At 42.8% G+C, this 13,741-nt stretch overlaps 1 protein-coding gene across 1 annotated transcript in view; it reads right to left on the bottom strand.

Moving 5' to 3' along the window:
• The window catches only part of MCF2L2 (MCF.2 cell line derived transforming sequence-like 2), a 159,748-nt gene that overhangs the window by 128,121 nt on the left and 17,886 nt on the right, over positions 1-13,741 (bottom strand). The window contains exon 3 of the mRNA XM_034064321.1: positions 3,891-4,005. Within this exon, the coding sequence (XP_033920212.1) occupies positions 3,891-4,005 (115 nt within the window). The remainder of the gene's footprint in view (positions 1-3,890; positions 4,006-13,741) is intronic.

Here is a 13,741-nt window from a genome sequence, read left to right on the forward strand (position 1 = left end):
CCCTGCTTTTCACCTTGATGTTCAGGGACATGAGCTCTGTGTGAGCCTGTATAACATCTCAGTCCTGGGGTAAAGGTTGGACTTGATGATCTTAAAGGTCTTTCCCAACACAGTTGATTCTATGATTCTGTGGCATCAATTGTCTCCACCAAGATAAGTCAACGGTATTTGTATGTATGTTTGATTGCTTTTTTTTTTACTAGATAGGGCTGATTTAAGACTTAAATTTAGCCAGGAAAACAGAGAGTGTCAGCAAGTGATCCCATTTCAGTCAGCATGCTGAAAGAAAAGGCCAAACCATGGTCTGAATGTCATTTGGCACTAAGAAATACATGCAGGCTAACAGCCGTAGGAGGAAAACTAGCCATAATGGCAGCCTCAGTGCAAGTGGATGTGCAGCTGAGAAACCCCACTTGTGTGTATCCAGAGGAAGGGAGTTTGTTTAAAAACAAACACACACACTCTATCAATACTTTCTCAGTATCAGTACTGTAATATCTCTACAGTAATATCTCTCATTTAGGTTGGCCCTTGATTACTGATCTGAGGAGGCAAGGAGGTGTCCAATTCCCTGACCTCTCTCTTTTGGAAGGAGAGAGGGGCACTTGTTTAACAAAGTAGTTGATCCATGTCAGTTGGAAGAGAAGGAAATTCTGGCCATGATTTCTTTATTCAAAGAAAACAAAAAAGGCCTTTCTGGAGCTATCCATTGTATGTGTGCATGCACAGAGGTACGCAAGTGCGTACACTGATGCTACTCAATGTGAATGTGTATGTATGTAGACCCCTTTGGTGGAGCACTCTCATGAGCAGGTGTTGAACAAGAGAGAAAATTAATCCAATTACAAAAATGTCACTGGTCCACAACAGTTAGACTATTCTCTTTGTCACTGTGTTTGATATCTGCACATCTGCTTTAAGAATCAAAAGAAAAGGTGAACTACTAGCAGTGAAACAACATGTACAGGAATGCTGTTGTAATACACACAGTAGTATGTAGTATAGTAGTGCTAATGAAGGTAACAAAGCTTTACTGCTTGCTGAGAGGTATGAGAAACTCTTGGTGCATGGACCAGCAATTGCAATTAGCAAGGCTCTGCTGCACCCAAACCTGTCTTCCATTTATGCTACATTAAGACTGTACTTTATATAATTATGTCATAAAACACACAGCCAAAGCATGCTGCTCAGGTTCCTCCTCTTCTAAATTACTACCTTTGTCCCTCACCATCCACATGTAGGGTGGCAAGTTTCAAATAGTGGCTCAAGAAATGCAGTCAATCTTTCTAAAAACACTGTAACAAATACTAGCAAACTCCCTGGAAAACTCACATCCCTACAGCATGATCTATTATTAAACCTAAGTGTCAAACCAATGTGCTGGTCTGCAGAAAATGCAGGTACAAATCCCAGCCTGTCACTGACCTTGAGCAGGTCATTTATATCAAACTGAATAGTCATTTACTCAACACAAGTTTTGGTGAGCCTGTCTGTAATGCAAGATACTACTTACACATACCTCGTCACCTGTAAAATAAGCATATTGCAGCTCTCCTGAGTTACAAAGTTTTGAAATTTAACTCATAATTCTTTGCACATTGCTCTGTGATTTCTCAGGGGAAGAAAAAAATGTGAAACTGGTAAACGGAATCAAAGAAAAGGTCCATCTAGCCCAATACTCTGTCTCCAGTGTTTGGTAGGTAGTGGATACTGAGGCAAGAGGAAAAGAGAGAACAATCTTTCTCTTAGCATATTCTCCCAAGTCCCAGCATTAAGGAATATATGAATTTCTTTAATTAGATTTTGCATCTGAGCCACTGAGTTCAGCTGCCGGTGATAGAGCTATCCTTCATTAATTAGTTTAATTTCATTTGAACCCATCTGTACTTTTGGCTTTCACACAGGCTGAAGCAGCGTAAAGCATTTCTGCCTATCACTGACAGCATGCAGTTCCCCAACATGTGACAACATTCCTGGGAATCAGTATACCCACCAGTATACCAAATATAAAGAACTGGAAAACTAGTTTTATGCTTTTATCAGCTACCATTGTTTTATTAACCCTGAAGCTGATCATCCTCCCAGTCCTGCCTCTAGTGAAGAAATACATAAAACAAAGTTTCTCCTACAAGAACAAAAACCCTACTGAGCAGAGTGAAACAATGAAGCTGTTAAGTTCACAGTATGGGGTTTCTTTCAGCTTGCTTTGGCAACTTAGTACAGGGAATACATGTAGGTGAAGCTGGAAAACTTCTTACTCAGACTTGAAGGAGGCATGCTTTCCCTTCATCATCCTCTAAGCACCTTTACACACAAGACCACAGGAAATAGTAAATCCCTGCTGTGCTTCCAACTAGCACAAACATGGTCCAGAGACAGGATCAGGGGACTGAAAAAATATTAATCTCTTTTTTTGGATCAACAAAAAGTAATTCAGCAGCCATGCCTTAGCACATTTCCTCAGAGCAGTGGAAGTGAGTTAGTTTCATTATCCTTGCACAGCTGCAAGCAAACAGCAAGGAAAACATCCTAGCTGTGGAGCAGTCTCCCAGTAAATGAAGCATCAGAAAGCACATGGTGCTTGCCAGAATCCTGTCAACAGATCATCTGGCTTGCTTTCTCAAAACAGAGAAAGCTTGCACAGAAAGATGCACCCAGAGAACAAACAGTAATAGAACCTATGTAAGTTTGGCTCCTTCCAGATGTGACTTTTCCCCTGTTACATCCAGCTTCCCTGAGTTTTCACAAATGTCCCCCCTTAGCTCCTTTTTGATCTGCTATTTTTACTGCTGCTTTTCAGATCTATACCTCCTCGCACCCAGTTCAAGCACTGAACAGAAAACCTGGCCTGTGTAAAGCTTGCTTTCCCATGCAGATGGTCTAAGTGTTTCCTAGGTCCTCCTGTACATAGGAAAGTTTCATATGGACTGAATGGATGCTGAATCACTGGTACACCTCAGTAGCACCACTAAAAGCAGTGAGTCACTGAAGAAGCAAAGTTCTGGAGGAAATCATAGAATCATAGAGTCAGAGAATAGTTAGGGTTGGGCCATGGGCAGGGACATGGGCAGGGACACTTCACACTAAACCATGTCACACAAGGCTTTGTCCAACCTGGCCTTGAACACTGCCAGGGATGGAGCATTCACAACTTCCTTGGGAAACACATTCCACTGCCTCACCACCCTTACAATAAAGAATTTCTTCCTTATATCCAATCTAAACTTCCCCTGTTCAAGTTTGAACCCATTACCCCTTGTCCTATCACTACAGTCCCTAATGAAGAGTCCATCCCCACCATCCTTATAGCACCCTTCAGATACTGGAAGGCTGCTATGAGGTCTCCATGCAGTCTTCTCCAGGCTGAACAGCCCCAACTTTCTCACCCTGTCTTCCTATGGGAGGTGCTCCAGTCCCCTGATCATCCTCGTGGCCCTCTTCTGGACTTGTTCCAACACTTCCATGTCTTTTTTGTGTTGAGGGCACCAGAACTGCACACAATACTCCAGGTGAGGTCTCACAAGAGCAGAGTAGAGGGGCAGGATCACCTCCTTTGACCTGCTGGTCACGCTCCTTTTGATGCAGCCCAGGATACAGTTGGCTTTCTGGGCTGCAAGTGCACACTGAAGTCAGCTCATGTTCATTTTCTCATCAACCAACACCCCCAAGTCTGCAGGGCTGTTCTGAATCTCTTCTCTGCCCAATCTGTAGCTGTGCCTGGGATTGCTCCAACCCAGGTGTAGGTCAGGCAGGATTTCCCCCTAGTAAAGCCATGCTGGCTGTCACAAAGCACCTTGTTTTTCATGTGCCTTAGCATGCCTTCCAGGAGAATCTGCTCCAAGATTTTGCCAGGCACAGAGGAATCAATGGACACTTGTACTTAGCCTTACCTGGGGATGCTGGTTAGATATGTGACCACGTTCAGAAAATCTTCATCAGGTATGTCACTGAATCCTGCAAATTCTGGAAAGGTTATAATTGGTGCCCCATCCTTCCCTCTTCCTCCTGCAATAGAGAGGTTTTAAGGATGAGAAGGTGATTTTATGCCTTTGGGCAGACTGGTCAATACTCAAATGGGAAACACTGGCACCTCTCAGTGAAAAGCACCCAAATTCAGTACACGTGATCAGTTCCCATTTGACATTATAATCCACTGGAGTTTCATTACCTCAGTTTACTCCAGCTGAGATTCTAACCTCTATTGTTTATTCTCAGCTTTCTCATTAACCAGCTGCATAGTTCTGATTACATGCTTTCTTTGGTTCTGTTTCCCATTTCCAAGTAATTTATTGTGATAATATTACAACATTTCCCTGTGTACAGGTTACGGCACTTTCTGATTTCCTTCTAGACATTAAAGGAAACAAAGTACTAGAGCATGGAAGCTTTGAATACACACATGTAACCCATGACACAGGCCTAAGACTATTACAGTCTTAAGTCTTTTCTTAAAGAAAAAATACTGAAAGTGCGTGGAGTACTTAATCAATGCTCTCATCTTGTTTATTTCCATCAAACCTCCATTAAAAAGGACAGTAAAGACATAAGCAGCAAGGTCAAGAAGAGTACCTCTCTGAGGGACTCCCTGATCCAAACAGCAGTACTCAAACTCTGGTAGAGCTATGGGAAGCATGGTGCTGAGCCCTTGTACCTGAGCAGCCTTTACATTTCTCCTGACACAATGCTCAGCTAAAGATGTAGTACACAGCACAAACCCTGCTGACTTGCAGGACCAGTCCTAACTGGGCATCAGTCAAACCACTCAGAAGTTAACAGGATTTTTCACACCAACTTGGACTCAAAGCCAAGAGCAGACTAATGAGGCAGTGGCACATAAAGGAAGATTATGAGACAAAGCTTTCATTATAGGTACCTTATTGCTTAGCACTGCTGAGGTAGGGCATTAAGGACTTGCTTTTCCCTGAGTCTTTCTCCTTACTATGCAATCTCTGGTTTTTGCACCAGGCTGAGGAATTGTTTACCAACCCAAAAGCAAGCCTAATCCTGCAGCACACACAATTTTTCTAGTCATTTATCACCTTTAGAAGATTCTTATTCAAGGAAGAGCCATACTTAGGGTTTCCCTTAGCAAAGGGGAAGCTGTGGGAGGGAGACAGAAAACTACCTTCCTCAAGGAAAATATCCAATAAGTTATCATATTAGGAGCATGGGAGGAAAGAGCATTGGGGAAAAAAATATATACGAGTTCTCATTCCTCAGAAATACCCTCTAAATCCCTATACCGTTGCCTTTCCCTACTGATAACCACAGCTGATGCCACAAACCAGTTGCTCCTGCTCCTGTTTTGGTAGTCATTGCATAGAGGGTGCTCTAGTAATTCCTAGCTATTTCTATGTAGAGCGATCAGTCCCTTGCTCATCCTGATCCTGCCTCTGCCCAGCCCTCTCACCCTCAGTTGTATTATTTAAAGTCCCTTCTGTGCTGTCCAGCCAGAGAACTGGGATGCTGTGAGGAATACAATGTTTACATAAAACAAAAGTCAGAGCTCTAGAAAACAGGAATTTTTAATAAGGAAACCCTTTTTTTTCTTGACGTTTAGTGATATGGTGGCTTTATCAGAACACTATCATTAGTTCTTTTCCTTTCTGAAGGTTGATTCTTGATTTACTTATATCTGAAAATGGCTGTGTTAGATCATCCACTAAATTCATTCTGCTAGTGAGAAAACAGGCCTACAGAGATTCAGAAAGCTTTCAGCCAAAATGCAAAGAAGGAATATTATAATTCACACTGCAATAAATTGGATTTCAAATGCTGAGCAGAGCCACAGCCTCCACACTGACCTCCACGTTGGCCTTGGGATAAGGGCAAGTGCTGATGCGTGGCAGTTTGATTTCATGGCATTCTAGCTGCACTATCTGCAGTCAGCAGTGACACAGAATATGCTGTCATGAAAATTTAGTCAGATTTCCCCCAGATTTCTGCACTCTAGAGACCATGAACTGCAGGGACCCAGTTAGGGTGGTTTGTTAAAGATTCTCAGTGCCATCTGCTGGAGACAAGCAGTAATACCAGGAAAATGAAACCTGGAGCTTGCCTGCTCTTCTGTCTCTTGCAGAGTTCAATGCACGCCAGGATACTTCATAGATGGTATCTTGTACGCAGTCACATGATTCCTGGGCACCAGGCTTACCCATTCACCTATTTAAAATAGGTGAAGATACTCTAAATGGGAAAGATGGAATAACCTGAAAAATTTTGGTTTAAGGCAGCAGTATTTGCCCCTGGAGGATAAAATAAAGATTCCCCTAGATCCTCTCTTTCAACATCTGATAGTTTACCTGCAGTTATACTCAAGATTTGTTTAAACTACAAGTTTCACATGGAACTTCTAATGTTCCTGCTGACCTGAACCTCTTTGTGTCCCTTTTATCTTCTCCTTCTCTTGCATTCACATTCATATATGTGCTCTTCTTCATCCGGTCTTTTTTTCCTGAACTAGACAAGGTAGGCTGATGGTGCACTATATGTATGTGGGTGTGTATTTTTGTCACAGGATCTTCTCCTACAAAAAGCCATCCAAGGAATTAATGTAATCAGATTAAACACTCACTTCTTCCCCTCACCACTGGCAACAAATCTAAGAGGACATTTGGGAAGCATTCAGTTAAGAGCCAGGAGCTAGCTCCTTGCCTTTGACTAGGCCGCACACTCTTAGCTCTTAGGCTCCATCTCATTCTCCAGTGTGAAGTCAGCACTTCCTGCTGTAACCAAAACAGAAGAACATTCAGGAAGTTATTGAATGTAGCTATATTTCAGACAAGGAAATAAATAAGGAAACACTCAGTTCCTGCCATATCATGAAATTACAGTGCAATTTGAGAGAGATTTGTGATCAGAAATTGTTAAGTACTATAATAAGGAGAGAGCAGGAATGTCTGAAGTGTTGGGTGACAAGTAATAACACAAATACATTAGGAGTGGCTTGTTCCTGCCCATATTTGAAGCTTAAAAAGTAGTTGAGGTACAAGGGAAAATGATCCAGAACCATTTATCCATATATCTAGCAAGGAAACAAGAGTGAATATTAAGGGATATAAAGGAAGCTCCTTATATGCCAAAGGTGTTTGGAAAACTCTCTCCTCTGGATAAAAAAGCAGTTCAATACATCTAAATGTTAATGCTTTTTTTTTTTTTCCCCTGACACTAAGCCGAGATTTGCTGCAGTATGCAGATTTCTGCAGAATGTGAATTGACAAGCTGCAGCCCTTTTTTTCTGGGCCATAAACTTACCAGGGAATTGCCACTAGATTTCTTCTAGTCCTTGAAAGCAGCCTTTAACTGGCTGCTACTCATTGTCTTGGACGGGCAGAGAGCACAAAATAAAAACAAACAGGGACAGTCTTCAGTCAGCTCCACAGCCATAAGGACTAAGTGCACGGAATTTGGTGCCAAGACTGTATATTATCCTCGAACGTGCTGGGACTGTGCATAACCCCCACACTCCTGGGCATCATTTATGAAAAGAACTGAATTGCTGAACAGAAAATGTTACAATTCACCATAATTAAGACTGAAGGGGGCAGAACAAGGTCCAGCAGCTCCATGAAAGTCCAAATGAAAAATAGTCCTCAAAAGCAAAAAGAAACCCAAACAACCCCCCCCCCCCCAACCCCTCTCCAAAAAAATAACAAAAAAAATAACAAAAAAAAGAAAAAACACACAAAGGACCACACACACACACCAAAAAAAAAACAACAACAACCAAAAAAAAAAAAAACAACAAAAAAAACCCCAAGCATTTTAAATGATAGAGGGCTGGAGGAGTGAGACAGAAGTGCTGAAGCGAGCCACATGAACCCAGCACAAAGCTGAGAGGGTTACATTACGGCTACCTGAGGCATGCCGGCTCTTTTCAGCGGTGTCTGTGAAGCAAGGCAAGGGGCCCCAAAGACGGCAAGGAGCAAAGAAGCTTGACAAAAAGCCAAAGCAACATGAGGCACGAGCTCAGCTAAAGAGCCCCACGGGAGAAGCGAGCAATAACTCGAATTTGGTGCAGTCAGAAACAGAAACAAAGACGCACTGAAAACCAGATAGCAGGAGCACAGCCATATGCCTACGTGCCGTCCTTACGCAAAGCATAAGCCTGTCTCGCTGACTTGCAGCTCCTCCAGCCGCCATTAGATGCCACCCTGCAGCACTCTTCAAGCAACCCAGCCACCTCCAACACCTTCGGGCAGCTCCAAACGATGGTGCCAGACCAGCCAAAGAGCAGCAGCTGGTGGCAATGGTCCTAGCAAGGAGCCGCCACAACTGTTGGAGGTTCACCTGGCAGGAAAGAAGGTTAATGGCTATCGTCTGGCTGACCTAACATGAGGCTCACTCCTGACCTTGTCTTTGCAGAGCCAGGCCATCCTGCTGGCAATCTCTTCTGCATCACTGCTCCTTAGTTAGACCACAGGCTGCTCCGTTACAGCTAGCCCCAGTTTTGCCTCATGGGGAAACTCAGCAACATCTCATCTAACATATCCTGATGTGGACCTGAGCTCCTCTCCCAGATAGCACCCACAAACACTGCCACCCTGATTCAGCTCCATCAATTTCCCACAATAGATCCATTTCCTTTCTGCTCTCTAACTCTGCAGATAGCAACTTGCTTTGCATCCAACCCAAACTCATTATGCCAAAGGTACAGTCCCTTTGCTCTACTGCTGCTCAGGGAAGGGCATTCTGATTAAAGATACTGATTTATGATCAGAGGTGAATTATTAGCAAGGAGTTAAAACATTTGCATTTAGGATCACACACAGAGGTGCGTCAAACTCAACAACTTGGAGCACAAACAAGGCAGACAACGTCAGGAGTTGGAGAAGCAGAAGGCTAGACTGTCTGGAGAAAGGCAAGATTTAGGAGGAAAAGATTACAGTCAACTCGACCTTCTGCCTGGTTTGCTACCCAGACTGACAGCATCCCTTTCTCCTCCTTCTCCTGGACACATTCCTTATTTTCCACCCCAGCTGTTTGCTCAGCTTTTCCCCTTCTCTTGTGGCCCAAGGGCAAAGGGACAGGAAGAACCGGGGCAACAGGACAAAAACTACAGATTTCATATGGAAGGCAAAGAAAAGTAGGAGAGGTAGAACACAAGCAGTGTTGGGGTAGTACAAGGCACAGTAGTGGGACCATTGCTCACTCTTGTGTATACCAGTTCCCCCAGTTCCAGGACAAAACCCCGGTGTTCATACTTGCTCCTATTAGATAAACTTTCCAGCTGCCAATGCAGCCTGGCTAGTTGCTGCAGTGAAGATGGGGCCAGAATTCAGCTGTGGAAACAAAACAGCTGAAGTATTTGGGGGAGGAAGATGCACAGGGGAGAACAGGATATGGCAGCAGAGAAAATTTAATTTTGCTTTGCAGTGTAAAGGGTGTGACTGACAAATGAGGTGCGAGTGCTGAGTTCTGAGAGCTCTCACAGCTGAAGTTGCAGGTTGGTAAGACTGATGTAAAAGCAGCAAGTAATCACAACTGCAGGCTAGGTTCCCAAACACAGTGATGATCCTAGGAAATCTCACACTCTCTAGTTCTAGCTCACCTATACTTCCTGTCCAGGGATCAATAATATTTATGATTTAGGCAATCAGGGGTTACACCAAAGGTAGGATTCGGAAGGTAATATTTAACTACAGATTACCAAATATGCTGAATCTCTAGGGAAGGAAAAAAAATCCAACAACACAAAAAAATCACTGACAAAAAATCAAGCAAACAAAAAAACCACAGGCAAAAAAAACCAACAACCAAAACCAAAAGACAAAAATCCCAAACCAAACAAAAAAAAACCAACAAAAACAACACAAACCAAAAAACCCCACCCAAAACAAACAAAAAATCCCACAAAACAACCTCCACCCAAAACCCCCCAAAATCCCCCACCCTTCCCACTCCAAAATAAAAACAACAACCCCCCTTCCCCCCCCAAACAGGCTATGGGCAGAAGTTCCAAAAGTTTGTCTGCAAGTTTATGGTATTCTCTTCCCCAGCCTGCCACAGACACCAACTCATCAGTTGGCATTGGGGAGTGGAAAGTTTTCTTTCGAATTTTGCTGATGCATGCAGGCTAACTGCTTGGGTCTGCCCACATGCAGAGACCTCCCTAAGTCATATTGTGAATGCTGAATTTCTTATTAAAGTTAAATCATGTTTCCTGGGTTTAAATTTTTACAAACCGTACAAACTCCAAACTATCCTTTTGGTGAGGTCAGGCCAGGTTTTCCAAAAGACTCAGTTTAAACAGGAAGCAGATGGTCAAACACCCTCCAGGCTTTGGAAATTAAATAAACTGGCTTCAGAGTCAGTTACCATTTTCAGATATAGTCTCCCATCCACTGAAGTCCATTGACTTAACAGGAGCAGGACATAAAGAAAATGAATCTCTGCTAATATACTTCATGACAGTTTGTCTAATAAATTCGTGATTTAGTAACAGGATCCATTATTGCTGCAAATGGCAAATTGAGCTCTTTGACAGAGTTAATTACAGATGAGAACAGGTTGTGAAGCTGCAGATAAAAAGGAGGGGTAGTACTAGTTCCAAGAACAGACTGGTACAGCGGGTTATTAGTCTGTCAGAAGGACAAGAACAACACTTTACCAGTGGTTTACCATTCTTCAATAAAAAAATGGTATGTGTAGAATAGACAGGCTTTCAGTACTTCCCAACTTTGTGATCTAGTTCCCTAAAGAGCTACAGGAAACAAACATAGCTGTGCACTCCTATGTTGTCACAGCTGTACGCCTGTAACTATGAGTTCAGTTTTTAGGCAGTGGTTTCAAAACTAGAATTTAACCACAAGAACCTGTGCTGCCATCAGATCTCACAAGCTAAGCAGGGTTAGATCAACACATGGAAAAAAAGATGACCAAAAAACTATGTGATTAAGGACATCGTCACACTACACTGCAGTCTTTTCTATGACCGCAGCAACCAGGGAAACTTTTGGAGAATTTCCCTGTTCTTGGTGTGGATAGTAGTCTTAGGCTGGTAGCAGGAGGGTCAGGACAAACAGGATGCTGCTAGTATCTAACACATTCATTGTAACTAGACCCCGACACAGTCAAACACCAAGCTCATTAGGCTTGTTACATAATTCCTATCATCTGGTCAGAGACTGCAAGGCAGGCAGATCCTCTTCTAAGAAGTTTTTACACAGCAGTAGTAGAGGAACGCGTTTCTAATGAGTCATGTTCAGAGAAAATGTCATGGTTTAAACCCAGTCAACAACCAAGTACTATGCAGCTGCTTGCTCATTTTCCCCTACCCTGTGTGATGGGAAGGAGAATCAGAAACAGGTAAAACCCATGGGCTGAGATAAGAACAGTTTAATAATGGAAATAAAGAAAAATATAATAATAATAATAAGGTGGGGAGAGGAATAAAACCCAAGAAACACAAGTGATGCACTATACAATTGCTTACCACCCGCTGACTGATACCCAGCCTGTCCCCAAGAAGCAGGTGGTGGCTCCTGGCCACCTCCTCACAGTTTTTATACTGGACATGATGTTCTATGGTATGGAATATCCCTTTGGCTAGTCTGGGTCAGCTGTCCTGACTGTGCTCCCTTCTGGCTTCTTGTGTCTCTTCTCACTTGGCAGACCATGGGAAACCAAAAAGGCCTTGATCAGGGTAAGCACTACTTAGCAACAACTAAAACATCAGTGTCTTATCAACATTATTCTCATAGTATTCTCAAAACACAGCATTCATTGTACCAGCTACTAGGAAGAAAATTAACTCTATCCCAGCTGAAACCAGGGCAGAAAACAAAGAGCCTTTGACTTCAATTATTCTACTCTTTTCTGGTTACTTCAAGGGAATATTATATTTTCACTGTCTGTTATTAACAGCCACCAGCTGTTAATAAACAGTCATTTATAACACACTGCAACAGTCAACAATTTATCCATTATCACTGGACAAATGGATCTGGGGTCCACAGGATTGAACAGGAGAGCTCAAAAAAGCTAGAGGCTTTGGAGTAGCACAAATCAAACTCACTGCTAACACCCTCCCAGCTGCATGCAAGGAAGAGCTGGGCTAGCTGCCCTCTGGAGGCTGCAGTCTACAGAAGGAAAGAAATAACCCAAACTAGTATAAATCAGCATATACTATTTTTATGAAGTTGCTATGAAAAATACATATTATATGCCCAGTACACTCTACAAGTAAATTGGGAATGTCTTTTACCATATTAATAAAGCCAAAGAGCAGAGGGGTTTTTTTTCAGACAGTGGGTACTGAGCTGGGACATACCAGCATGGAAAATGAGGAAATAAACTAAGTATCAGGAGATTTTTGGTCTCCTTGTAGGCAAGCACTGAAGCACCAAAATATTTGTGGTTTCCTGTGCATAATGAAAAGCAGTAGACTTTAAGGAAAAACTGCAGAGCCACCTGGGAAACAAAAGTATAATAATCAAAATCAAATGAAGTAATTTATGTGTGAATTACTTTAATAAGTAAAATGAGGCAGGAGAGTGCACAGATCTGTTTTCATTGGATGAAGAAAACAATCCTTTGCTAGAGGAAAAAGAAAGCTATACTTTTTTACAGAAACTAATTTTTTAAACATATAGTAGTTTCTGATATTTACCTAAACCCAGTCTGCAGGAGGCAAGAAGGAACAGTAAGGAATATTCTTGTTATGTTTTACACATGTGACTCACCAGTGGTCAGCAATAGAATAAGGTACTGGGCTAAAGGGACCTGTGTTCATGATTGACCTCACTTGGAGTACTGTGTACAGTTCTGGTGTCCTCAACATAAAAAGGACATGGAAGTGTTGGAACAAGTCCAGAGGAGGGCCACGAGGATGATCAGAGGACTGGAGCACCTCCTGTATGAAGACAGGGTGAGAAGGTTGAGGCTGTTCAGCCTGGAAAAGAGAAGGCTGCGTGGACACCTCATAACAGCCTTCCAGTATCTGAAGGGGGCCTATAAGGATGCTGCGGATGGACTCTTTGTTAGGAACTGTAGCGCTAGGACAAGGGGTAATGAGTTCAAACTTAAACAGGGGAAGTTTAGATTGGATATAAGGAAGAAATTCTTTATTTTAAGGGTAGTGAGGCAGTGGAATGGGTTGCCCAAGGAAGCTGTGAATGCTCCATCCATGGCAGTGTTCAAGGCCAGGTTGGACAAAGCCTTGTGTGACATAGAATCATAGAACAGTTAGGGCTGGAAAGCACCTTAAGATCATCTAGTTCCAACCCTCCTGCCATGGGTAGGGACACCTCACACTGAACCATGTCCCCCAAGGCTTCATCCAACCTGGCCTTGAACACCGCCAGGGATGGAGCATTCACTACCTCCCTGGGCAACCCATTCCAGTACCTCACCACCCTAACAGTAAAAAAATTCTTCCTTATATCCAATCTAAACCTCTGCTGTTTAAATTTCAACCCGTTACCCCTTGTCCTATCACTACAGTTCCTAATGAATAGTCCCTCACCAGCAACCCTGTAGGCCCCCTTCAAATACTGGAAGGCTGCTATGAGAAAGACACTACATGTTTCCCCCACTGCAGCATGATGAGTTCTCAAGGAAGTGTCCCTGCCCATGGCAGGGGGGTTGGACCCAGATGATCTTTAGGTCCTTTCCAACCCTAACTATTCTATGATTCTTCATAGGCTAACATGGGGATTTCAGAATGGAAGCACTCAAGTTTCCAAATCTATCTGTAAACTTCAGACTAAAATCAGCTTAGAAACTATGAACTATACTGCCC

Source organism: Melopsittacus undulatus, chromosome 6 (assembly GCF_012275295.1).
Source record: "Melopsittacus undulatus isolate bMelUnd1 chromosome 6, bMelUnd1.mat.Z, whole genome shotgun sequence".
NCBI classification, from domain to species: Eukaryota; Metazoa; Chordata; class Aves; order Psittaciformes; family Psittaculidae; genus Melopsittacus; species Melopsittacus undulatus.